The sequence below is a fragment of the Archocentrus centrarchus genome, chromosome 13, assembly GCF_007364275.1.
Source record: "Archocentrus centrarchus isolate MPI-CPG fArcCen1 chromosome 13, fArcCen1, whole genome shotgun sequence".
NCBI classification, from domain to species: domain Eukaryota; kingdom Metazoa; phylum Chordata; class Actinopteri; order Cichliformes; family Cichlidae; genus Archocentrus; species Archocentrus centrarchus.
In genome coordinates this window covers 21,136,300-21,163,959 of record NC_044358.1, presented here as the reverse complement: position 1 = coordinate 21,163,959, position 27,660 = coordinate 21,136,300, and the positions used below count along the sequence as shown (strand labels likewise).

General features: G+C 40.1%; 1 protein-coding gene across 8 annotated transcripts; it reads left to right on the top strand.

Annotated features, from left to right (window-relative positions):
- The first annotated feature begins 2,117 nt into the window (after positions 1-2,117).
- picalmb (phosphatidylinositol binding clathrin assembly protein b) lies at positions 2,118-25,983 on the top strand. Of its 8 annotated transcripts, XM_030743686.1 has the most exons (24): positions 2,118-2,702; positions 10,728-10,870; positions 11,003-11,078; positions 11,177-11,279; positions 12,275-12,368; positions 12,555-12,666; positions 12,791-12,897; positions 12,987-13,028; positions 13,537-13,548; positions 14,082-14,167; positions 14,288-14,411; positions 14,516-14,649; positions 15,997-16,097; positions 16,293-16,445; positions 16,834-16,917; positions 18,409-18,501; positions 18,712-18,822; positions 20,266-20,382; positions 20,494-20,524; positions 20,627-20,726; positions 22,643-22,702; positions 23,334-23,438; positions 23,813-23,918; positions 25,114-25,983. In XM_030743686.1, the coding sequence occupies exons 1-23, from the start codon at positions 2,573-2,575 to the stop codon at positions 23,903-23,905; spliced, it is 2,211 nt and encodes a 736-aa protein (XP_030599546.1). In that variant the 5' UTR covers positions 2,118-2,572; the 3' UTR covers positions 23,906-23,918; positions 25,114-25,983. The 8 variants fall into 8 exon arrangements, with proteins under 8 accessions (XP_030599546.1, XP_030599547.1, XP_030599550.1 ...); XM_030743687.1 differs by lacking the exon at positions 13,537-13,548; XM_030743690.1 differs by lacking the exon at positions 16,293-16,445.
- Positions 25,984-27,660: the final 1,677 nt, after the last annotated feature.

Below are 27,660 nucleotides of genomic sequence, written 5' to 3'. Positions count from 1 at the left end.
TCATTCTCAAAGTGTAGACTTACTGAAGCTTCCAAAAATAGAATGGTAGCCGTCAGCTATCAGGCCCCTCTCCTGTGGAACCAGCTCTCAGTTTGGGTTTAGGAGACAGACACCCTGTCTATTTTTAAGACTAGACTTAAAGCTTTCCTTTCTGATAAAGCTTATAGTTAGAGCTGGATCAGGTAGCCCAGAGTTATGCTGCTTTAGACTCAGGCTGCTGGGGGACTTCCCATGATGTACTGAGCACTTCTTCTTCTTCACTCCCTTCCCTTTATTCCTGTTGATTTTACATCTGTATGCCATTAACTTTTGTCTACTCTCCCCCATAATTTGTGTTCTGTTCTCATCTCCCCTCACCCCAACCAGTCATAGCAGATGGCTGCCCCTCCTTGAGCCTGGTTCTTCTGGAGGTCTCGTCATGTTAAAAGTGAAGTTTTATCTCTTTCAATATGAAGCTCCTTGAGATGGTTGTTATTGTGTTATTGTGAGTTTGCGCTATGAAAATAAAGCTGAACTGAATTATGCTACATATGAAACATTAAATATATTGTGATAGAATGTTTCTTAATAAACAAGTGGCATAACCTTATTTGCTTACATGATTTACTTATGTGATTTAGTTCAGTGTGTTTCATGCATAATCACCATCGTATTTGTGAGGGTTAGAGATGTCTGGGGATAGCAAAGCCCTTGTGAGGAGACAGGATGGCTAGGCTTTGAGACAAGATTGTTAGTCGACAAGACAGATAGTTGAGGCTAGTGTCATTCAGCAGTGATTATAGGAATTTCTCAAGGATAGAAGAAAGTTGTCATAACAAGTATAAAACTGTTCTATCTCTGCGCAAGCAGTTGTACTCCTCTGTTGAGCCCAGACCGTCCCCACGTCTTTGTGTAAATAAAGTAGACTTTTGGACTTGAAAACTCAGTCAAGCGAGACTTGTTTTCCACAGCAGTATCATTATTCAATGGTAAACCCACATATTTGTCTGGAAGTAAGATGAAGCACCGATTCAACCTACCATTATGCCTTGGGCTCATTTTGCCCCAGAGGGCTCCACTCCTGGGAAAAGTGCTTACTCTAGCAAACCAAAGTTACACTTTGACTAATGCAGTCATGAGTTTTTACACATTATAACTTCTTCCACAGATGTGACATAACTTTATAACATGAAATAAAAGAGTTTTGACATGAAACATAAAGCCGATGCCCAAAAAGCCTTTTACAGGAAATAATAGTTTTTGTGGAAATATAATGCTATCTACTTCATTCATAAGATTTGTATTTCCATAGCAAGATAAAGAAAGGACATTCTGTAATTTCATTATATGTGACCTATAATGACAATAAAGCTATTCTATTCTATTTAAAACCAAATTTAGGTTCAAATGAGGAAAAGTGTGCATGGTTGCCTCAGTACAAGTGGTGGATGCATTTACCCTACTCTCCCCTAAAATTAGGCAGACTGGAAAACATGTCAAAAATGTCACCCTGCAACAAACCAATTGTTGAATAAATGGCCTAGGACTCATGTAATATAAAGTCTGTGTTATTTAGATAACCACCAGCACACCAGCACAGTTTTAGTAATTTTTTTTTTTTAAGGTGGTCATCTGTGCAAGTATTTATTTTCTCTGGATAATAGTCACACCATCATTTCTGAGCACCTCCAACTTTTTGGTTTATAGATATTTTAAAGTTAGTTTATCTTTATCTAAAATTATGAAAGGACAAAAAGGATAGACTTTTGGGCTGTGTACATTTTAAAAAAGACACAAAAATCCAACTCTCACTGCAACGTCCACTCCTCAATCAAAATACAGGCTTCATCTTCTCATCCAGGCCTCTGTGACAGAGCCTATGTGCTTTTTTTTTTTTCCAGCTGGTCTGCAGTCAGTTCGTGCACACCTGCACGGCAGCGGACCTAGTGGCGTATCTGAAGGGCCAAATCTGATTCCAGATCTGCAGCACAGTGTGTCGTGCATAAGTATTTCCCCCCTTCATAACAGAAAAGATGAGAGCAGGCCCGCCATTTCACCTCCTTAGTGGTCTTTTTTTTCTGTCCTAGTCTGTAAAACCAAGCGGCGGCGGCGGCGACGGCGGGAGGAGGCAGAGGAGAAGGAGGGAGGAGCGGCGGAGGCAGGCAGGCAAGCAAGCAGGAGGAGAGAAGCAGGGATCTGGTGTACCACATCGGGATGAGAGCGAGACTGAGTTCGGGGTCGAGTGAGTCAGCGAGTGGACCTTGCAATCACGGCATCCGTAAAAACTGAATGACTCTGGTGGGAGCGGAGCGGCGCAAAAACATACAAACAACCTAACATTTTTTTTTTTTTTTGTCATTTTCCGCTTGTCTTTATTATTCCGCCCTCCCCCGGTCTGCGTCTGCCATAGCCTAGTTCAGATTTTTATTTCCACCAAGGTGGGAGAAGCGGGGGGTCCGGTGAGGTAGCGGTGTAGGAGGAGGTGGAGGGTTTATTAAATTTGTTGTTGTTTTTGGACGAGTTCATATCCGAAGGCAAACCCAGACGAGCCTCACATTTTGACAGCCTTTTGTTGCACTGAGTGGAAGCGAAGATGTCGGGGCAGAGCATTACGGACAGGATAACTGCAGCCCAGCACAGTGTAACGGGATCCGCCGTGTCGAAAACAGTATGCAAGGCCACCACGCACGAAATAATGGGCCCGAAAAAGAAACATCTGGATTGTGAGTATCTTTCAACACCACGAGTCTTTGGGTAAAACTAGCATTGTTGCTTTTTCAGTAGAAACTAAAGCTATGGCGGTGGTGGAGCTACAAGGCCTTAAAGCCTTAGCACAGGCTACATAGGCTAAGATGCTAGCGCTCGCTCTTGACAGGGAGATTAGCTATATTGTTTTAACACTGACGACAGGCCCTGTAGGCATAATTTTGAATGTAATCAGGTGTATCTTTAAGATATGGCAGTTTTTATTAATGCTTGCAGATAACTTTTTTCTTTTTTTAAACACAAGTTGCTGTCAACTTAGCCTGTTTAGCTGGCTCTACTTCCCAAATTTACTCATAGCTTGAATGTAGCAGTGATTCATTGAAATGACTGTTGTTTCATACAGGAAGCCCTTTAAAATATAATATCAGGAACCTGTGGGCCCTTGGACAACATTTACAGGAATACAGGAATGTGATACCTGCTGAGCAAAAAAATATATATATATATCACACTTTTTGCCTGGAGTACCACAAAGGACACAGACAGGGCATGACACAGATGTGTACGTATACACCCTGGCGCAGGCAGGGGAGATTAAATCCTTGTCTGATGCACTCAGTCGGAGGCGTCACTGCTTGGGTGTACTTAAAGATGCAATGGTAGATTTTTCTGGATATCGATCTGCACAAATGGCAGAATGAAAGTGGTTTTATGAAGGCCCTGGATCATCAGAACAGTTCAGTAGAACTGTGTGTGTGTGTTTGGGGGGGGGGGGGGGGGACGTGTCTCAGGCTGCTAACCCAGTCAAGTGATTTGTGGACTCAAGCAGCTGAAACTGTGATGAGTGGCTACTTGTGAGTATTTTGGGTTGACGGTAAAGCTACAGGTACCACACCTGTTGTTCTGCTCAGGCGAATCTCCTGAGGTGACATGAGTGAAAGTTGGCAGTGACACTCTGTTGAACTGATCCCAACAGCAGCTGGAAATCTAGTGTGACTGAGGTGTGTCTCAGCGCACACAGGACAGCCTGTATGTGTACATAATGCCACAGTGTCCTCTTATTATCGGTTGACACTTAGGAGAGGCTGCTTGGTTGGGTTGGCAGCCAGTCAAAGGGATTATTTCCGACTGCTTATGTTTTCTGTTTTTAATCTCTTATTTTGACACAAATATTCAGCATTTTGAGTATGTTTAGGAGGATTATATGCTTTTACTAGAGAGTTGAAAGTACTGCGAATGACTGGAGGCAGACCAAGACAATATGAGCTGCTTTTTTTTTTATTTTATTTTTTATCTGTGCTTGAGTTATTATGGGTTAAAGAGTCCACAGTTAGCTTATCTGTAAAGTTTATTGCTGTAAATCTTTATAATCTCAGATTGCTTTCAGATTCACATATTTTAACAAAGTTTTACAATATGTGACTGATGACTGTAAAGAAGTATCAGGCTCCAGATATGTGCAGATACTACTGTGGAGAAAACATTACAGAAATCTGATATGTAGTGAATATTTTAGAAACAGGAAATCATTATGTTTGCACATTTGAGAAGCTGCTTTAAGTGGTTATTTAGTCAAACAAATTACAACTTCTTGAACCTTTTGAAATGGTACATCTCTAAATATGGATATAGTAGATTGAATAACCAAGTTTTACTTGTTTATGAAGCCTTTTCAAATGTAATGAGAAAGCCAAAATTCTTAAATGTCAAATATCATCCAGGTTAATGCAGATGTAATAAAGCATTTTTTAAAGTTGTCAACATTTTTAATGAAATCGGGACAGGAGCTTTTTTATCAAAGAGTAAGTAAACAGGACAGCCAAATGTTCAGGATATTCAGTTTTCAGTACTCTGATACATTCGTCAGTTTGTGTTTGTGTATGTATGCAATGGGTAAACAGCTTAAAGTGTGCACAGTAATAAAAACCAGGTGTGTGAATGTAGCTTGTAGTGTAGTAGCGTTTTGAGTCTAGTAAGGCTATAAAAGTGTTGTATAAATACCAGTCCTTTTGCCATTTCAGTCAGTACCACAACAATATAAAAGTTTGATACCCACCTTTTATGTGACAGCCTCTGACTAATAAGATATCAAGCTCATAACGATCAATTTTTGGAATAATTTAATCATTTCTCAATTGATTCAATAACTATTTGGTCCACAAAAGTCCAGAAATGGCAAATAATACCTAATAGTCCAAACCCCAACCTTCAGTTTAAGTCACATTTATTTAAAAAAAAAAAAAAGATGAGCAGTAACCTTCACATTTTACTCACAGGAACCAGAGAGGAACTTCAGTCAACTAATTGTATTAGTTATTGATATTAGGGGTCATTCACAATTAGCAACATTTTACAAAGTGTACTCTTGTTCATATCCCCCTCCCCAAAAGTGTACAAAGAAAATGAAAATGGTGATCTTTTTTCCTTGATATTTAATTTTTCACCTGGTTCTTTGGTATTTTAATGTAATAGGAAGTATTAAAAACAGATCCTGGTGTTGAAAAATTGCCAAAAAGTGATTTCTGCTATTTGGCCAAAAAATTATTACTGGTATTTATATTGTTGTAAATGACAAGCATATCTCTCCCCCCCCCACCCCCCGTGACGTTTTTCTCCAAAAAAGCAACTAGCAACAACTTTAGTGACTTTTTCCAGTGACATCACCTTTGGAGTGTTTTGGAGATATGCTGGTGCCAAAATGTGATTTCTGGTATTTGAAGAGTTTCAGTCAGGTTTCAGAATTCATCACAGTACAGAAACAGCATTAGTAAAGGTTGCAAATGATCTTCTCATGGCCTCTGACAGTGGACTCATCTCTGTGCTTGTCCTGTTAGACCTCAGTGGAGCTTTTGATACTGTTGACATAACATTTTATTAAAGAGATTAGAGCATGCCATACATACTAAACATACTGCATTGCAGTGGTTTGAATCACATTATCTAATAGACTCCAGTTTGTTCGTGTAAATGGGGAGTCTTCTTCATACAATCAAGTTAATTATGGAGTTCCACAGGGTTCTGTGCTAGGTCTAGTTTTATTTACACTATACATGCTTCCCTTAGGTTGTATTATTAGAAAACACTCCATCAGTTTTCATTGTTATGCAGATGATACCCAGCTTTACGTATCCATGAAGCTAGATGACAGACATCAATTAGTTAAACTACAGGAATGTTTTAAAGACATAAAGGTCTGGATGGCCTCTAATTTCCTGCTTCTAAACTCAGATAAAACTGAAGTTCTTGTCCTCTGCCCCACAGATTAAACCTAATATTTACTCTGGATGGTATTACTTTGGCCTCCAGTAACACTGTGAGAAATCTTGGAGTCATTTTTGAGCAGGATATGTCCTTCAATGTACATATTAAACAAATATGTGGGACTTATTTTGCATTTGTGCAATATTTATAAAATTAGAAACATGCTGTCTCAGAGTGATACTGAAAAGCTAATTCATGCATTTATTACTCTTAGGCTGGATTATTGTAATTAATTATCAGGCTGTCATAAAAGCTCCCTGAAAAGTCTTCAGCTGATCCAAAATGCTGCAGCTAGAGTACTGACAGGTACTAGAAAGAGAGAGCACATTTCTCCCATATTGGCTTCTCTTCATTGGCTCCCTGTTAAATCTAGAATAGAATATAAAATTCTTCTTCTCACATACAAGGTCTGGAATAATCAGACCCCATGTCATCTTAAAGACCTCATAGTGCCATATCACCCTAATAGAGCACTTCGCTCTCAGACTGGTGGTTTACTTAGACTTAGTTATGCTGCAATAGGCCTAGGCTGCTGATGGGTTCCCATAATGCACTTTTTTTTTCATTAACCTTTTTTCACTCTGTTTATACCCCGCTCTGCATTTAATCATTAGTTATTATTAATCTCTGGCTCTCTTCCACAGCATGTCTTTTTTTTTCTCCCCTCAGCCCCAACCGGTTGTGGCAGATGACTGCTCCTCCCTAAGCCTGGTTCTGCCGGAGGTTTCTTCCTGTTAAAAGGGAGTTTTTCCTTCCTACTGTCACCAAGTGCTTGATCATAGGGGGTCATTTTGACTGTTGTTTTTTTTTTTCTGTAATTATTTTATGGTCTTTACCTTACAAAATAAAGTGCCTTGAGGCGACTGTTTGTTGTAATTTGGTGCTATATAAATAAAATTGAACAGAATTTAATTGAATTTGCCAAAAAATGATTGGTTGTATTTAAATTGCTATAGATTAATTTTTGGCCTTAAATCTGTGAAATATGTGTTAATCATATCTCTCATAAATGATATTACATCACTTTGAGGGAGAAACGACACTCTTGTCACAAGTTAGAAGCTGCAGTCACTTCTTGGCAAAGTGACTTTAATATATTCTTTAGTAATGAGGGTAAAAACTATCATTGACATTAAAAATGTCTTTTTTTCCTGAGAGATCTGGCCAAGAGGGCTGCAGAAATTGCAACAAATATAACATTACAGTTCTATAAAGAGTAGCCAAAAAGGACTGGATTGATTATAATGTAGATACAATAACTCAGTCATAAAAATATTTGCAAAACAAATAATTTTTTCTTTTTATATATAAGCCCTTCATAAATCCTGTGCACCACAGTCTATTTACCAGTAATAAATAAAGATAATAGATAATAATAAATAAAGATAGTAATAAAAAAAAAATCAGAAATCACTTATTGGCATAACACCGGAAACCTGAAAACTCCACTGTTGCCTTGTTTTGTGTACATACAGTGCTCGTACTGTGTCCCTTCGTGCGTTATGGCATTGCCCAGACCTCTCTTCGACACCAAGGGGGGCATCACCCCCCCACCCCCGGACCTCGAGTTGTCCTTTTGTGACTTCTAGCAATTTTTGAGACAGCCGACAGCAAGTTTTCTTACACAAAAGTTGTCAACAGTGCCGGCCGCCAATCACCAGATTACACACAAATATATGGGCCAGCATAGATTGCATGTAGAATTAACGAACATACCTTCTGAATAAAATCCATCACTTTCTGTGGTTTACTGTGTACGGTTTACATTTTTGGAACAATGCTTCCACTTCCTTGTTGAATTTATCTCCAGCTGCTTTCCACACCTGCTGTGCTGCACTCGCAGCTTGTTCCTGTCTAATATCGTCAGTAGTCATGTTGTGAATCGATGGCCTATTTTAGAGAATTCAAAGTGTGAATTCAAAATGGTGCAGTGGTGTACAATTGAACGACAGTAGATGTCTCGGGCATTGTCGGTCAGGCGACAGTGCTCAAATTACATGGTTCCGACCGGCATTTTCTAAGTATTTAAAAAGCGTACGTTGGCTGTTAACCCCCTCCCCCATCATACGGTTTGTATGCTTTGGAAAATGTCGATAATTGTGAATGATCCCTTAGTACCAATATGATTCTGTTTAGGTTACTGTGCTAAATGCTGCACTGCTGTCTACATTTTGTACATTAAAAAAAAATCTTTGTGTTAAAAACCTTATAAGTAAGATTTTAAGATTATGAATCTTAAAATACATTTTCCCCTGCTTCTACTTTCTCAGCTTGTTCATCTCTGATTTCTTGCCTTCCCTCCTCTCCTAGCATTTTAGTCCCTCCTACCTGAAATGTGAGTAGTGGAGGCGAGGAAAGAGTGGAGCTGAGTCAATGGGCCTAGATGTTAGGGCATGCTACTTTATTTTATGATGCATGTCAGATTAGTATTAAAATGTTTATTTACCTCCAGTTAAAAATTAGTATGGTGAAAGTGTGTGTGTGTGCATGTATGTGTGTGTGTGTGTGTGTGTGTGTGTGTGTGTATATATATATATATATATATATATATATATATATATATATATATATATATATATATATATATATATATATATATATATATATAAAATCTCACACAGGGAGTTAGATCACACAGATGATCATCTTAAATAACTAATATGACTTGTATATCCTTTCTTATAACTCCTTCACTTAGTTACTGCCCTCCACATGCATTTTAGGACTAAAGGCATGTTTAAGATGGCACACAAAAACTGATTTCTGGGTCACAGACACAAATCAGTGTTATAAAAATACTCATATTTCATTGTGCTCAAATAGTATCTACTATTGTCTGTGTAACAGTACTCTGTACTATAAATATTCTTATAAATAAAGTCACATTTAACATATTCTAGCTGATCCTACATTGATTGTCATTACATGGATTTAATTCGCATAATGAGGATTAAATAGGGATTTATTTTTAATGCAACACAGTTCAGCAGCATCACTCATTCTCATGACAGTTACATGAATACATTTGTGTCTTGTGAATTGATTCACTTAGAAATCGTTCATGTCAGCCACTGTGGACATTTAGCAGGCTGATTATAACATGACAGTTCTGTCAGTGCATCCTCCTCCCCCATCTTCCTCCTCCTCCTCCTCTTCTTCCTGCCTTATCTCCTCTCCGTCGTCATTTTCTTCTCTGGGCAGTTCAGCCACCCATGCTAACTTCTCTGCTGCTGCTTCTGTGGAAGGTTATCCTGTCCTACTTAGAGTCCCCCGCCTTTTCAAAAGTCAAATATAGGACAGAAAGGGAGGCCCAGTTACCCCGTCAGTCTGATCGCTTCTGTGAATGGCAGGGTCATTAGCACTGATGGACTCAGCTGCTTCAAGTAACATCATTCAACCAGCATATGGGTGCAGGATAAGCACATGATCAGAGGAAGTGGGACAGAACATGTATGGTTAACATCTTATGCCCTGCACTTTATGCTGGTCTGATAGAAGGGTGGTTCGCTCCCAGTTATGAACAGTATCAGTTTCAGGTTTCTGCTGCAGTGATCCCTGATTGCACTGGCACAACAGTATGATGATTTACTCATTATCATGTAAATTTGATGTGGAAAACACTTTTTTTTAAAAAACCTTATTTGGCCCATTTGCCTCAGTGTTTCTGGGGATTTTGAACAGAGTAATACCAGGACTGTGGGACTACCAATAAATATTGTTAATATAAGTTATTGGTTTGATTGGTTAATTACCTGTTTAGACTTTCAGTGAAGTAGATAAAAGTCAAAGCGGCTATTAATGATACAGAGTAGTATTTCTGTAAATTTGGGGGATTTATGATTACACACATATAGGACTTTGACATTCTTGACCAAATATTTAAGTGTTTTATGTAAAATAATATGAAATTAAACACACTGAAATGACTAAATAAGATGGGAAATGCTGACATTTTAAAGAGCTGTTTGCCACATTTGTTTGGCAAACATTCTATTACCCAGAAATATTGTAGAACATTTTCCTGTCAGTTGATCAATTACATTAGCTGATAGACTAGTATTTTCATTGATGTCTTACATTAAACTGATGACACTGTATTAAATCAGAAAACAGCAATGAAAGTGTTGTTTTTTTTTTTTTTGTTTTTTTTTTACAACATTTTCATAGCTCTTTTTTTATCTCTTTTTGAAATTTTTTTCTTTTATCATTTTCAGTTTTGTCTTGGCTCATCTCCACTTTGCAAAATACAGTAATGAGAATCAGTCTGTGTTGTTATTTTTGGGGTTAGTTGCGAGTGTTTTGGAGGGGGTGACCAAACTGAACACATTACTGTGAGAACAGTGAGCTGCAGTGGAGAACATGTGAATCAGATTAACACTGGAAACTTTTTTTTAGATTGAGTATGTGGTGTTAGTTTCTACTTTGTCATGTAGACAGCAGCAGGTGTTGGTCTGTTCAGTAGTTCAACATAAGACCTGCCTGACGGCTAAAATTATGATACACTGGGAATGGATTCCTAATGAACATTGTAAAGAATGTTTGTTAGCATAAAATGCCTCAAAATTAGTAGACAAATAGGAACTGTTGGTATCTCAGACCACAGGTCAGTCCTCAAGGCAGCAGGTAGAGTAATTTATTTTAGACAGCCTGAACAGTGAAATTGCAGATGAGGCTAGAAAAACAGTAAAATGCTTTATTCAGATTGCAGTAGACAACACTGGGCAACCTCCAGTTATTAAAAACACTAATAATATAACTGAATGAAATCTATTTTGTTTAAGATTTGATCCACTGCACCAACGAGATGAACGTGAACATTCCCCAACTGGCTGACTCGCTGTTTGAGAGGACCACCAACACCAGCTGGGTGGTTGTGTTTAAGTCTCTCATCACTACACACCACCTCATGGTCTATGGCAATGAGGTGAGACTTAGTTTCTGTTATAATCCGAAGCAATGATCTGATTTCACCTTCAGAGCAGAATATTTGAGTGGTTATGTTTGACTAATTGGTGCATTAGTGGTGTTTATTTAACTGTTGTCACCCCTCCTGCAGCGTTTTGTCCAGTATTTGGCTTCAAGGAACACACTTTTCAACCTCAGTAACTTTTTGGACAAAAGTGGGTTGCAAGGTAACTTTTTTTGCTTATTTTGGAAGTTTCAACAGTTGTGTATAAAATACATAGATTATGATAAATGCTAAATTACAACTTTCTGTTTTATGTTCCAGGCTATGACATGTCTACGTTCATCCGGAGGTATAGTCGATACCTGAACGAGAAGGCCGTTTCATACAGACAGGTTGCCTTTGACTTCACAAAAGTTAAACGCGGGTGAGCACTCACAACAGGTTTTCTACTCTGATGATGCAGTCTGCAATAAAAGCTGCAAATATATTTTCATTCTATTTTCATTATATATATATATGTGTGTGTGTGTGTGTGTGTGTGTGTGTGTTAAAAGAAAGAGTGCTTGTTTTTACACCTGTAACAAACGAAAATGCTCATGTTGATTAATGCTCTGTTTTCAAAATTCATCAACTTATTCTTCAGAAATGGTGTAATATAGCAATCCCAGTTACCCACAGCTCAGAGATGTCTTTAAATACTTTCTTTTCTTTGGCTAACAGTCCAAAATTATTCAATTTATATTTATATTAAAACGTCAAATTGTAACATTTTTTTGAGAAGCTGGTAACCACAATCATTTTGCATTTTTGACTGATAAATCATTTCAGTAGCATTGATTATTAAAGTGAAGTAATATCCCATTGCTTAAAAAAATAGCATATGAAACCAATTAGCTAACGATAAATTGATCAGTTGATTCACAAACAATTAATTGATGACCATTTTATACTTCCACACTTTGATTTTGCAACAGTTAACATAATTGTTGTAATTTGTCTGTTATTTGTCTTTCTAAGTCAAATGTATTACTTTTCTTGTTTTTGTTGTAATGGAGGAACATGACACTCAGCATATTGGACATTAGAGCTTTATGCTAAAAGGTGCTGCTTGTTCTAGCTTCTCAAGTATAAGGATTTATTTCTTGTTGCAGTATATGATTATGAAGTGAAAATCTCTTGGCTTCAGACTGTTGGGAAGTCATAAGACATTTAAAGATGTCACCTTCAGCTGTGAAAAATGACAGCAGCATTTTCCTGTTTTTGACATTTCCGAGCCTGCTGACAGATTAATCAGTAACTATGTGCAGCACTATCATCGGTGTAAACCTATAAGTCAGTCTGTTTTAATATCTGCACTGTTTGCTTCCCCGTCTCTCCTCGGTGCCCTCTCCTGCTCCAACTCTGCGTGTGTCCACACAGAGTGGACGGCGTAATGAGGACCATGAATACAGAGAAGCTGCTCAAGACTATCCCCATTATTCAGAACCAGATGGACGCCCTTCTCGATTTCAATGTGAGTTTAAGGTGAAGCCCCCTATAGTTCTGCAGCTCATGTAGTAAGAGGCTGCTCATCTGGAGTGTACAGAGTGCATTGAGGCTGCTGCATTATCCTAATTCACATGCAGACGTTTTTGTGTGTCAACAACTCACTGTGCAGAAGCTTTACAAGTAAATGTCTTGGCTGATTGCTTTCCCTCAGGTCAATGCCAACGAGCTGACTAATGGAGTCATCAATGCAGCCTTCATGCTGCTCTTCAAAGACTCCATTCGGCTCTTTGCTGCTTATAATGAAGGCATTATCAACCTGCTCGGTAAGACCTTTGTGGACTCATCTGCTTGTAAATTCAGTCCTTTGGATGGGCATTCCAAATAAACACAACCCTGTTTTTGTTGTTGTTGTTGTTGTTGTTGTTGTTGTTTTAAATGCCCAAACAGAGAAATATTTTGACATGAAGAAGACTCAGTGTAAAGAAGGTCTGGACATCTACAAGAAGTTTCTCACTCGAATGACCCGGATATCAGAATTCCTCAAAGTAGCAGAGGTAAATTAGACTGCATTTTTCTTCACAGATTCGCCTGCTGTCACAAGTTCAGTGAAGCAAACACAACTTGCTCTCTTTCTCTCTAACAGCAGGTGGGAATCGATCGAGGAGACATTCCAGACCTTTCACAGGTAGGTATTAGAAAACCTGAGGTTTAATAGGAAGTCTTGTTTTCTTTCTGTTACTGCCAGCTCTGACTGCTCTTCTTTTCTTTAGTGTTGTCTCTATCAGGCTAGAATATAGCAAACCCAACTCGCATAATCTTTAAAATGAACCACTTTGCATGATTTCCTTCTTGGGCGCATGCCTGCCAGAGGAGGTGGTCCTCTTTTCCCGTTTTTTTTTTAATTGTTTTTCTTTCTCTTCTGCTTCTGAATCTCCTTCTTTTCTTCTTACCCTTAGTACCACCTTCTGATTTTTCCAACAGTAAATAAAGGTGTGGAGTCCTCACACTGTAGTTGAAGTTTGCACAGCGACAGGTCTTTCATAATTTACAGTAAACTGCACACACTGTTGTGCTCACCTTTGGGGGCCAATTTTACGTAAATATTTTACCCCTAAAAACTGCAGCTAAGAAGCGTTTCCTCTCACTGTCACCACCTTTATATTCTGTATTTTCCCCTTATCTTTCCACTTTAGTTCACAGTTTGTGTAAGTACTATCATTCCACTCTTCTTCTTTGTCCGTGACTTGCCTCAGTGTTGTCTTTTTGCATGCCTCTGCTCTAACTCTGTCTCCTACATCGTGGTGGAAAAACAGTTGAAGGAAAAAACACTCGCCGTGGTAAATTCTGTTCACTTTGGTCGTGTTTTTGAGGTGTAAGCCAGCGTAGCTCATCTCCTTTAAAATGGCTGCCCCATTGTGCTTAGACACCGCCACTTCAACAATGCCCATGTTGTTGAAAGTGTTGTGGTGCAGTATGTCATCCCACACAGATGTTACACTCATCCAAAGTAGCTCTTTGGCTGGAATGTAGTCATCGATCAGTGGTGGGTAACTAATAGCTTAAAATTACCAGAAACATGCTGATCAAAGCCATAAATTGGCAGTCTACACCTGGGTTTTTATGGTGTAGTGTTTTGTACTCCGTCTTTGTTGCTCACCACTGTCTTTTATGGTATTCGTGTCTATGTAGACTGCATTTTCTGTCTCAGGAAGTCACTGACTGTATTCTGTCACAACAGGCTCCTAGTAGCCTTCTCGAAGCTCTAGAGCAACACTTGGCCTCTTTAGAGGGCAAGAAGGTCAAAGACTCCACTGCAGCCAGCAGGTACATAAATCCTCTTATATTTCCCTTGGATCACAGAGACTGCCTCAACATTTATATTAGATCAGTCATAGTGACTTATCTGTGCTGCACTGCATCTGGTGTGAATTTGTTTCCCTGCAGGGCCAGCACTCTGTCCAATGCTGTGTCATCACTGGCCAGCACAGGGATGTCTTTCACTAAAGTCGATGAGCGGGAGAAGCAGGCAGCTCTCGAAGAGGAACAGGCTCGACTCAAAGCTCTCAAGGTTAATGCATTTTTGAAAAAATATTAACCATTTTTCCACATGCGTGCATTAAATCTTCAGTCTTGGCATTTTTTTTTTTTTGACTGGGCTTCTTTACTCATCAGGAACAAAGGCTTAAAGAGCTCTCCAAGAGGCCTTCATTTGCCACCACTGATACATCACCGATCTCCACCACTGGGGGCACTATCAGCACAGCACCAGCCATTGATCTCTTCTCTACACCCAGCTGCTCCAATGGGTACCTGCTTAGATCTTGTACTTCAAGAATGAGCTTTGATGATGCCCATATGACTCATTTTAACCTGCCTCTGCCATCTTGCATCATATTTTTAAATCCATTTGGTGACAGTTGAGCAGCTGTTTATTGATGTAGAATATTTTGGTGCAACTTCCTAGTTTTCAGATGTCTGCTACAGAAATGTTTTGCTGTCCCTTGAATGTAATGGAACTAGACAACAAAGATAATGATACATTTTTTAAAAAATCATCAGGAGTTGCTCTTCAGAAATCACAACTTACTCACTCAGAAAATCCACAAACTTAGTGAGCAATTTTATGACACAAACTTTTTCTTTCTGCTGTCAACAAAATCATTGCAGGAGAAAGCATCCAGCCAGCCATGACAAGATGCTCAGTGATAGCACAGCTGAAACAGTTTAATAAGGCAGTCAGTTGAAAAAAAAATTTTTTTAAGTAATTTTTTGTTTTCTTTGGCTTCTTTGTTATTTCTATTTTGGGTTTGAGACTGGTGACCAATCAGAAAATGAAATTTAGATGTGCTCTGGGAAAGCATGATGGTGCCCATGCTTTTCACCCTTCACAGTCTGTAACTAAACCTTGCTAGTACTGGGTTGGACATACTTATGCCTTCAGAACTACCTTAATTCTTCATGGCATAGATTCAGCAAGGTGCTGGAAACATTCCTCAGATTTAGGAAACCAGTTTGAGATGATTTGAGCTTTGTGACAAGATGCGTTATCCTGCTGGAAGCAGCCATCAGAAAGGTGGGTACACTGTGGACATGGTCAGCAACAATACTCAGGTCAGCTATGGTATTTAAATGATGCTCAATTGATATTAAGGGGCCAGGAAAATATTCCCACACTTTTACACCACTACCACCAGCCTGAACCATTGATACCAGGCAGGATGGATCCATGTTTCATGTTGTTCATCATGTCTACATGCCTAAATGCATTGATTTGCTGCCATGTAATTGGCTGATTCTGCTTGGAAATGTATTATAACAATACAGTACTTGTGGTCAGTGACTTTGATAACACATTGTATTCATGGATTAGGCGATTAGGCAGCTCAGTGATGAAGCTGAATGCGCTGTTTTGAAACAAAAAGCCTTATGCCTCATTCAGAACTAATATTTAAAGATGACAAAAACTGTGAAAACACAAAAAAAACAGAAAAAAGGCGACATGAACCCCATCAGGTTTGTGTCACACTAATGCAGCCTTTTTGGCCATAAACTCCAAATAGTTATTTTCAGATGAGACCAGGATAAGCTCTACACTCAAGCAGTTTCCAGGGCTGTATTATGGGATTGTTTACCAGGCTGTTTTCTCTCCACAGTGCAGTGAAGATGGAGAGCGACCTTTTTGACCTGCAGTCTACTTTTCAGCCCTCCATGCAATCAGGCACCACAGGGCTTCCAGCGGCAACAGCATGGGCAGGTAAACTGTTGCATCTTCATCACCTTTCAACAAACATCTGCTTCTGGACTTTATTTGTTTTGCATGCTTTCCTTCTCTTGTTGTTGTCTGACTCTGATACCCACGTCTTCCTTTACTCTCCACTTTCTTCTCTCTTTTCCTTCTCTCTCTCTGTCTCTCTCTCTCTCTTTCTTTCTCTTTCCTCTGCCTGCGTAGATCCTTTCACGTCTACTGAAGCTGGAGATGATTCCATGCCAAACCTTAACCCTTTCCTCTCAAAACTCGTTGTCGATGCCACTCACTTACCTGTCGTGTCTTCAGACGGTGTTAGCTTTTCCTCTAGGACATCTGGTCATGAAATGTTTGGTGGTAATGACTCATTTCGTTTCTCCTCAGAAGTCTTGTCGTCCTTGTTCATTTCTCTGTAGCTTCTTATGAGCATGAGTAGCCTGCATGTTTTCCTGTGCTGCTTTAGTTTGAATGTTGATTACCTGTCTGTGCACATGTCTGTTCTTTTCTCAGCTCTTTTCTTATCTTCCTGTTCCAAGCTCAAATTATGGTAGATTCTTAGCATCTTAATTCCTCTCCTGTACCAAACAGGGTCCTCGATGTCCTGCTATAGAGGCAGTTTGCTGTACAGCTAACTTTCACCCTCTTTTAATGAACAGTTTGGTGTTGCATTGTAGTGCAAAGTTGCCTTAGAGCTTTAAGTGGAAATTATGTTCTTCTTTTACCAACACTATTTTTGATTCTCCAGATCATTACAATCCCTTTATTGACACAAACTCATCCGTTTCAACCAATTACAAACGCACAGTGCGGATAGAACACTCCATCTCAGGTACTATGATGGCTCACCATCTCAGCCTATGTTTCCTGGCAAACATAGGATCCTTTGCAAATTCTCCCAGAGCCATTATTTTATCATTTATGGTAGACATGTAGGCATAAAGTAGTATTAAAGGAAAGGTCTGACATTTTGGGAAATGCCTCTTCATTATGTTGCCCAGAAACCAAAAGGTTAGTGGTGAGTGCTGGGCTCTGTTGGATCAGCGACAGGGTTTCTCTGCTCTGATACGTTATGCTTAGCTGTATCTGACTTCCTGCACATCTAAAGGCCAGTTTCTTAGGTACACCTTGCTAGTACCAGGTTAGACCCCCTTTTGCCATCAGAACTGCCTTAAATTGTTATGGCATAGTTTCAGCAAGGTGCTGAATAGCATCACACAGTTGCTGCAGAGTTGTCATCTACACACCCATGATTTGAATCTCCCATTCCACCACATACCAAAGGTGCTCCATTGGATTCAGATCTGGTGACTGTGGAGGCCATTTGAGTACAGTGAACTCAGTGCCATGTTCAATAGGCCAGTTCAAGATGATTTGAGCTTTGTGACATGGCGCATTAGCTTCTGGAAGCAGCCATTAGAAGATGGGTACACTGTGGTCATAAAGGGATCGACATGGTCAGCAACAATATTCATGTAGGCTGTGGTGTTTAAACAATGCTCAGTTGGTACTTAGGGGCCCAAAGTGTGCCAAGAAAAATCCCCTGCACCATTACATCAATGCTACCAGCCTGAACTGTTGATACAAAGCAGGATGGATCCATGCTTTCATGTTGTTCACGGCAAATTCTGTCCCTGCCATCTGAGTGTCGCAGCGAAAATTGAGACTCATCAGACCAGGCAACATTTTTCCAATCTTGTGTTATCCAATTTTGGTGAGGCTGTGTAAACTGTAGATTTCTGTTCTTAGCTGACAGGAGTGGCACCTGATGCTCTCTGTAAACATGCAGAAACCATTTTTCCTTTCAATCAGGGTGAAAAATCACAATTCACTGGTTTGTGCTACTCATCAGCAGCAAAGCAGTTTGACATTAAGCAAGCAAGTTAGCAAAGGCTGACCCAGTTAGTTGCCGTGCGGCCTTTTCAAATGCCCACAGCAATCACAAGAAAATATGTCCCTCCAGCTGATCCAATCTGCCACCAACCATTTTGTTGCAGTTTCCACCTATTTCCAAGCTTCATGCTGAGTGGCTGCTTAACTTATGCAAGTCCAATCTAATTGTTACCTGGTATTAATTAGTATTAATTTCCAAAATGTCAACCTGTTCCTTTAATCCTCCCCTTTGGGTTGCTGCAGTACATTATTCTCCTTAAATTATGCTTAAAAAAAACAAGTTTAACAACGTTTGCACATGTTAGCTCACTTCTTTCTTTATGTAAGATTGCTGTCAGTTCCCGCCTGTCTCTCTGGCCTGGCCTTGAAATGCTTGCTTTCTTTCTTCTCTCTCTTCTTTGTCGTCTTCTTGCTTCCTGTGGCGTGTCAGACTCCTTCTGTGGTCCAGTGTCCATTGCCCAGCACCTCCCACATCAGGCTCCTTTCCCCACTGAGCCCTCTTCTGTAGCAGGTCTATTCAGAGGTAGAGTACGAAGGCATCTCACCGCCTCATTCAGCAGTAGATCAATGCTATTTTTCCATAGTGTAGAGGAAGCTGTGTTGTTCTGCTTTCTGCTTAAATGTGTTTAGAAGTGCTGGTGCAGAAACCATAGGTCCAAGCAGTGGTCAGTTTTTAGCCTATTTCACATCTTGTAACTCTGTAACTGCAGCTGTCTTTCATCTCTCTCTGAAGGATACTCAACGCCACAGGCCCCTCCACAGCCATCGGCGGGGGGACTCCAAGTGGACTTTGAGTCCGTTTTTGGAGCCAAAGCAACAGGCAGCAGTAGCCTCAATTCTGATGGTGAGGATTTCACATTCAAGTGAACTGGCAACACCAGTGCAATAGCTTTTTGTCTCATAGTGAGGTAGACAATGTCTGATTTTTAGTTTGCAGATCATGGATCAGAAGTTATCCTTCGCTTAGAGAAAGTCAGTTTTTTTTTTCCCAGGAGAAAAGTCTGAAGGACTTTATTAATATGGTCCACTATTTTTTTTTTTTTTTTTTTTTTTTAAAGTTCATTATTTTATGATTCTCATGTCCACTCAGCTTTAGCTGCTTGAACAAGTAACAGTGAAATCTTGCCATTAGACCCACACTAAGTTGTGTTATTTGCTTTAGAAAGCTGTGTCTGGTCCTGACGTCAGATGCAGCTGAAACACCTGCAGCGCTCAGCCCCATCTTGCAAGTCGCCAATGCAGGAACATACTGTTGTTTTTTGGTCTTCTGGGCTATTTTTACCCCACACTGTCTGTGTTTCTGCAAGCTGCCAAAAACTGCATATAGTGAAAAAGCTGACAGATAATAGACCTCAAATCAGAGTTTAGTTTAAATTAGGTTTTGTTTTGTTTTTAAAGTGCTAACTTATAGAGCTTGCAGAAACATCCACTAATTGTAAGATGAGACAAACTCACTTAATCTCTTCGTATCATCGGTTTGAACAGAGAATGAAAACAGTTTCCTGGAAGCCTTGTAGGTTACAGAAAGTGATTGTCGGTGCCCCTAAATTAACAAAAAATATCACCTTTGTTAAGACAAATATCCAAATATATTCTTTTCATTTATATAACCAGTCCAAAACAGACACAGACTTTTAGCACTCATTGGTTTTTGGTTGCCCAAGTATAAAAATCCACTATTTCACCCAATGGTAGTGGATACTTGAATTTAAAGCAGCTACTTCTAGCATAAAATGTTTTTGCTGTGGGGAGAAATTTATAGAGAATTTTCTCCTGAATCTAAAACTCTGTTGTTTGAAGTCATCATGACTTTACTTGGTTAGCCCTTCTCTGCTCTCATATTGCTTTTTAATTTATTTATTTTTATATAAATAATTCTCTAAATGTCACTCAAAGCTATGTGGCCAGCACCAAACAGCCGACATACATAATTTAGTTAGCTATTAGCTGGTGCTGCTAACACATACCGTTGGCAGCTGGCTCCAAGGTGTGAGGAAAAGAGGATAAAAGACCCTGATCAAGGACGCTAGCCAAAATGCATCAGTTAGACAATAAAGTGGTTCTGTATACTACAAGTGTTGCTGGAGCTTTAACCTCTTCAGATGTTAGCAGCCATGTCCACATCTTTTGTCACAAGTCAGTAGAGGCCAAAAGCTGAGTTAAAAGGCTATAATTTCTCTCCTTTTTTGTTCAAATAAAGAATTAAAATGTGTGTGAAATAGAATTTATAATAAGACAATTTGTGACTAATAGCTTTCTGAGCCAATCGTCTGCTCTGTCTTGTCAGATATTACCGGAGGCATCCTGAAGCCAACTCTTGCCGGCTCCAACCAGCCATCCAATCAGCAGCCAGAGAAGCTAGTGTCAGATGACCTTGACTCCTCCCTGGCCAACCTTGTGGGCAGTGAGTATGATGCTTTGCTTTTAGCTGCTCTAATTAAAGCATGTGTTCATTAAGGGGGGGAAAAAAAAACATTTGCAGGCCAATAGCTGCTCATTGTATTTCCCTTTTCAGACCTTGGCATTGGAAACGGTACGATGAAAAAGTAAGTGATGCTCTGTGTGTGTGTGCATGCGCGCGTGCCTGTGTGCTTCATTAGCTCTGTGCTTTTAGGGCTGGTGCTAACATTGGCTGTGTTAATCCGCAGTGACATCCACTGGAGCCAGCCAGGGGAGAAGAGGATGACCGGCGGCACCAACTGGCAGCCCAAGGCGGCGCCCACTACGACCTGGAACCCTGTCTCCATGGTGATATAAACAAACTTGACTGTAGTTTTTTTTTGGGGGGGGGGGTCCCCTCTCATTGTCAAATAGAGAGCTGACATGAAACCAGAACCTCTGAGTTCTGCTGCAGAAATAGTAAATCTTGATTAAATCTCTTAAAATGGAACCTGGGAACACGTAGCTGGTGCTTTAAGCAATCAGTCTACAACTATTTGCAGTCAGGTACATATGTATTTGGGAAAAGATGCAGTTTTTGGTAATTGTGCTTCTTTGCAACACCTTTTACACAAGAATGTTTTCAGGTGAAAATGGTAAAGTTTTGATGCTTTTTGACCTCCTGATTACACGAGAGCAGCGTTTCCAGTCCCTGAAGACAATACTTTTTGAAAACAGCTTCCACAGTGGAGTGTTTTCTGGTCTCTGTTTACATGTAAATGGCCAAAATGCTGCTTTTTGAAAACAGGGGGTACTGGCACATGCGCACTATGTTTGAAACTGTTATACCCACACTGCCAACTTGTGGCCTGGCAATGGGAACTACAGTGTTTTCAAGGTCTTGTGTTTTCATGTGACAGAGATAGTTTTTAAAGTGTTTCTGTCTGAATGCGTCACTTTTCGAAAACAACAAAAAACGATTGTTCTCGTGCAAACGGGGCCTTAATGGGTTTGAAGTAAAGTGATTGAAGTGCAAGTCCTCAGCTTTTATTCAAGGGTTTGGACAATATTGGATTAACTGCTCTGAAATGACATCCATTTTAATAGGTTCAGAATAATTGGACAAACTAACATAAAGATATGGGCATTATTTTTAATACTTAGATGCTAAACCATGCCATGAACACTAGAAAATGCTGAGTTTCCTCCCTTGAGATGCATCGTCGGGTCTTTACTGCAGCCACATCAATACAATATTTGTGTTAAACCCCTTGAATTAAAGCTGTTGTCTACACTTCAGTCAGATTTTGATTGTTTTATTTCAATGCATTGTTGAACATTGTTGAGGCAAAGTTACAGCAGCGAAAAGCTGCTATGTTGTTCAAGATGCCTTTAATGGACATTTCCCACAAGCCTGGAGAGCTATAGGCTACGTCCACACTGCAACCTGAAGTGACCCAAATCTGATTTTTTTTTTTTTTTTTTGCCCTCGTGCGACCTATATCCGATCTTTTCGTGCCAGTCTGAACAACGCAGATCTGATTTTATTCAAATGCGACCCAGGCCACTTGGATATGTGGTTCTAAATCCGATACGTATCCGATCTTTTTCAAATGCGACCTATGTATGTACGGCCAGGTCGCATTTATCCGACCTGCACGTCATTGATACTCGACAAACGTCACTATTCTGCGTCCTGTTACGCGGACACGGGAAGGAAAACGTGTGATTTCCGCAAACGTTGAGCACGCTCGCTACATGTGATGTTATCGCGTCCTCTACTGTGCATGTGAGACACTTCCAGGTTCGTCTGCTGTTCACACACAGATCACATCCAAGTCGCATATATTTGGAAATGTGAACAACCACGCAAAAAAAATCAGATTTCACAAAAAAATCAGAATTGGGTCACTTCAGGCTGCAGTGTGAACGTAGCCTTAGACAGAGCCATTACTGCAGTATGGTAAAATAACTCCAGAAGGTCATATTCATGGAAAACAAAGTGTTGCTGCACATTATTGTCATGGGAGCGGTAGTTTTTTAATCTGCTCATAAAGTAAGCATTGTTAATTTTTGTCAAAACCTCAAAGGTTTCAGTTTGTTGCAGTCTATATATGAAAAGGAAACCTTAGCTTAAGAATGAGAGTGCAGTGACAAGAAGAAGGTAATTAAAAAGAAGCTAGACCGGCTGTGAAGTCATACCCTCCCGATGCCTGTGATCCTGGCTGTCATATTTAATGTTATTGCTTTGCGTAGTCTTACCTGACCTGTTCGTGTCTCTTCAGCCTCCGTCTGTCATGGCCTTCCCTGCCACCACACCCACAGGCATGATGGGATATGGCATGGTAAGTGTGTGTGGAGTCTGTGGAGCTTCTGTTAAACTCCTTATTTGGTTTGACGTGAAAGAAAAACGTGGGATATCCATTTAGGATGTTGTCAAAACAGTTTGTGTTAGATAAATGTTTCCTGTGCTCTCTGTCATTTGGAGAATTACTTAAATTCACTTACAGTGGGTCAAGAGAGTCATTGTTTGCAGTTGTTAATATTCTCAAGGTTGATAAATAAATGAAAGGTGAATTCTCAATAGTTTTTATTTAATACTCTGTTTATAAATATTCATGTTTTGCTGGCAAAAATGTTTTCTTTTTTTCTCTTTAAATCACAGAAGCAGACTAACGTGCTGCCTGGCCAAAAAAAAAAAAAGTTACACACAGCATCATTTCGATAAGCTTATGCAGTGTCACAGCATTAATTTCCATCCAGGGTTGAACTAAAAAATTTTTCTTTCCAAAATTTGTGATGGGAGAGTCAGGCTGCTGTGCTCCTGTGGATATTTCAATATCCTGTAAACACTAAAGCATTTGAAGCACAATCTTTGTACATCTTCATCAACAGATTTGAGAAATTCAGGATGGCATAATTGTGTTGTATTTGTGATCACTTCTGACCTCTCTGTTACTGTGTAACTTGCTGCAGCCTCCGCAAATGGGCTCTATGGGGATGATGAATCCACCCACCATGATGTACAGCCAGCCGGTCATGAGGCCACCCAACCCATTTAGTTCTGTGTCTAGTGCTCAGGTGGGTGCATGGCAGTCCGCTCCAGGGTGATGCACAGTAAAGTTTGCATGGTTATCAGGTTGAGTAAACTGGTGTATCCATTGTCCTGTGACGTGTACCATGGTTAGTCACTGTGTAAGCTTTGTCGTCAGTGTGAATACTGCTGAGGATGATGACAGTTTAAACAAATGAACCCTTCACTCTAGAGCTGAATGGGACAAAAACTGTGAATCATCTCCCTTGTTTTGACTCCCTGTTCCACAAAAAAAGCCTTTTTATTAACCCTTCTCTCATACATCACAGCTTCTTCAGACTAATCTCATCCCTCCTTCAGTCTGTACTGACTCTGACTTCTCCTCTGGTCCTCCTACCTCCTGTATTTCTCCCTGAAATAGCCCTCTGCAGCCTCTAGTCCTTCCAGCCAGAGTCCTCTCCGAGCCCCTGGACAGGACCCGTTTGCACACCTCTCTCTCAAGGATTTCTTGTAGAGCATCTCTTTAGGTACATCATGCTCTTTGCTTGTGGATGCACCTGCATGCTTTGCATGTCCAGTTATATATTTAATTTTTATTCAGTGTAAATCCATCTTCTCCATCTGATTAGATGTAATGTTTTCACTAATTTTGCTAGTTGACCTGTTGCTTGGATTTCTTGCTTGATTGACAGATTTAGCCATATTCATTCTTAACCCCAGTTCATCCATTATTGCCACATGTTGCTCAAACCTGTTTTTCTCTGAGCTGTGTAGTCACTGGTGTACTAACTGCATGTTTTCTAAGCTCTGTACTAATAGACTTAAATGGCTCGATTTGCTATCAGAGATGACAGCTATAGCAGTACTTACTTAATGAAGCTAATTTTAGATCTATGTGTTTAGAAAAAATATTTTTCTCTTATCAAAAGAAGTAATTTGTCATGATCCAGACTGTTTGGTTTTGTTTTAATATGTTATAAGAAAAGAGCCATGTATTGTGAGAAGTAGCCATTGTGTTTATGAATGCTGGGGTTAGCAAATATAGAGTGGAATAGAAATACATGTTGGCAGATATGCAGGATTTAGTCACTGACCAAAATGGTCAGTCCCCAGTCACACAGGGCTTGGGCCCAATCAGCAGTGCCCTGGAGGGAATATGTATTCCCCACCAGTCGGTGAGTGGTCCCTGGCAGTTGGTAGGTGAAATGTGCTGCAGATTTCTTTGTGATTCCACGGTTGCCTGCAGTTTACATGGAAGTCACCACTGTTGGTTACAGTGGCGAGGCACAACTTGTACTTTGAAGGTGAATGGTCTCAGTTTCTGATCTGTGTCACACTTTTCCCAGTTTTCATGCAAACTGCAAGTGACCCTGGCAGTCTGCTAGTGACCAGAGCAATCACAAAGAGGTTTCTGGTGCAGCACCCTCTTTGCGACAGATTTCACTGAGTAAACTCCAGCAACCACTCGCCCAACCGGTCAGGGAATACACATTTCTACCTAGCAATCAGTCACCAACCGGTCTCTAGGCCTGTTACTGAGGCACCTCTTCAGTACTTGCTTCAGTCCTATGGTCGTTCACTGCTAGTATATATCAGACATCCTGTAAGAGGAGGGAGTGTAAGGTTTAATTTTTACGAGGTTTATTAAACAGTCTCTGGACTGGATTAGTTCTACAGACATTTTAGCCCATCTCTAACATTGTGCATGACCTTTTCTTGCAGATGCAGTTCATGTAATTTGAAGGAAGTGTCTCTTGGAAGATGAAAGCACCTAGCAGCAAAACTTTGTCCTCGTTGCAGTCTTCAGAGAAACATTCATACAATGGTGCAGCGACTGTCAGAAACCATGCTAACAATGTCCAGATGACGTTTGGCGATAGCTCACACCCATTATTCTGTAACTTGTCTGAGACGTCGAGCGATGCTGCTGTCTAACCCCCCCCCCCCCCTTTAAGAGGACTCCTTATCTGTTTTACAGTGCAATCTGTAAAGATAGTTCTGGGTGCTCAGAATCTTTAATGTTATCTATTTGGAGATGCTATGGTTGGATGTAAAGGCTTGATGTTCAGAGGGGAGGGGGTGGAAGGAAAAGGAGAGCGGTCCTTCCCTTTCTTGATCCGATTATCAGTCATCTATTCCCTATGGTTATTTAACTGTCACTAAGTAGTGATGCTAATGACGTTTACACCTGTTTAGTTTTTGTCTTTTTTACGGTGTTTACAGTAGACATTCCTTGTGTGTTGTTTGTATTTATTTATGATTATTGGTTTAAGATCGGGGGAAAAAAATAATAATGTAAAAACTACAGAACACGTGGGAGTGCTTCAGCATTAAACTTGGATCTCAGACTATCATTAAGAGGTAGAGTTAAAAATAGCTATTATATAAATGACACCTGTTAAGCGGAATGATAGAGCACTAAATATTCAGAGTTTTGTGTTAAGAAAACTTTTCTACTAGGTGAAGGATTTCACAGTCTCCATTGTAATTAAAGTGCAGGGGTTAGAGTACAAGTCAGTTAACAGTATATAGTTGATTCTGTGCCTAGGGTTTTACTTTGCAATGGGTCCGTTTTTCCGAGGGGGGGGGGGGGGGGGGGGGGGGGGGGGGGCAAAACAAAAAACCCCACTTCATCCACGAATCTGAGGCATCGCACTGGGTGGTTGGCTCCATTTGCTTTAAGCTTGGCATGCCATTGACTCACTGACTGTAATCAAGGCTGCCTTTACTCTGAATGTGAACGAGTTGTCTTCATGTTGCACACATCTTTCCACACTGCAGTTCCTCAGTGAGAAGGGGGTGAGGGTGGGCGGGTGGATGGAGCATGTCCAGCGGAGGGGAAACGGTTGCAGATTTGTTGTAAATTAAATGTATAAAAGATCCCGAGGGCAAGGTGACAGAGGAGAGACGCACTGTTGATCGGTGCTCTGTGTATATAAAACCTGACTGTTCTTTGAGTGTAAACGTGAAAGATGTATGAAATATGAAAGCAATTCAATCAAATTTGACTCTACCTAAGTTTGATTCAGGATATTCTCTGCGTTTGTCTCCGCAGATGTTTTCTTTATGTAATTAGAACGTGTAGCAGACAACGACTGAAGTCTTTTCTTTCTTTTACAAATAAAGAGCAGCTTCCACAAAATTGTTTGGTTTGTTCATTAATAGTTAAAACTATTATTAAACTATTATGCATCAGCTTTAGTGAATGAAATTCTAGTATTTTGTCCATTAATTGGCACTAATTATCAAATGTATATTGATGTTGATACGGTTTATGGTTGCAACTTTGCTAACTTAGCAGTCTGACTTGTCATCTGAATATAGTCACATCTGGCTCCAAAAATAAATAAGATGGAGCCATCCAAAGTGACAGAGGCTTCAAATTGTGGAGTCCGAAACCAGTGAGTCATTTCATCATGGATATGTCCCATCTTTCATATACAGTTGATATTATAGTAACAAACTAATAGGAACAATTTTACTCTCCAAATCTGGAGCACAATGTTACAAGATGTTTTATTTTGATCATCAAGGTCAATTATGTTACCTTGCAGCGGTGAGCAATTAATTTTCCCAAGGGGCCGCATGGAAAACTGGAACTGTTGCACCAATAAGCTGGACACACTTCAGCTCAGTGTTAATTTGATCTCTTTATAAGCACATTGGTGCAGCCCTCCACAACAGTCGCAGTTTCTCATGTGGCCCCTTGGGGAAAATTAATTGCCCATCCTTGCCTTATGTTTAGGGTTGGGCTTGGAGGTTAGGTACCATGATGTGACCGTATCCCGATTTCTACTGGGAGGCCAATTTGGATGTCCAGTGAAGTGCTCAAATACGGTCCACCACAAGACCATCAACCAGGATAGCAAGGCTGCAATCCCACAAAGCTGATTGATTTTTTTTTTTTAGACCACATGAAGTACCTACATACACACTACTCTGGTGGAAGGGGCTTAAAACCGAGAGGGCAAAGATGCAGGAGGATGGGATTTCAAAAGCTTTTTTTGAGGGGGATTTCTGCTTAGTGAATCTTTAGGATCACCTGAAGGATCTCATCCACCAGATGATGTCCTGCATTAGTACTACAAAATGATTACCAAAGATTTTTGAAGGCTGGGGCACAGGACAGTTTCCTTTGTTTCAGAAACTGCTGTGGGGGTTACAAGATGGTTAAATGATAAAATGAAAAATAGGAAACAATCAGGTTCAATTTTCTGGCTATGGTATGGTTTTAAGAAGTCACAGGCTAAAATGTCATAGACTTTTAAA

Excerpts from the sequence above, each read along its gene's own strand:
- picalmb (XM_030743686.1), top strand. The coding sequence starts at position 2,573 with ATGTCGGGGCAGAGCATTACGGACAGGATAACTGCAGCCCAGCACAGT. Across the intron at positions 2,703-10,727 it reads GAAAAAGAAACATCTGGATT|ATTTGATCCACTGCACCAAC; the intron begins GTGAGTATCTTT and ends ATTTTGTTTAAG. Across the intron at positions 16,098-16,292 it reads AGCGGCAACAGCATGGGCAG|ATCCTTTCACGTCTACTGAA; the intron begins GTAAACTGTTGC and ends CTGCCTGCGTAG.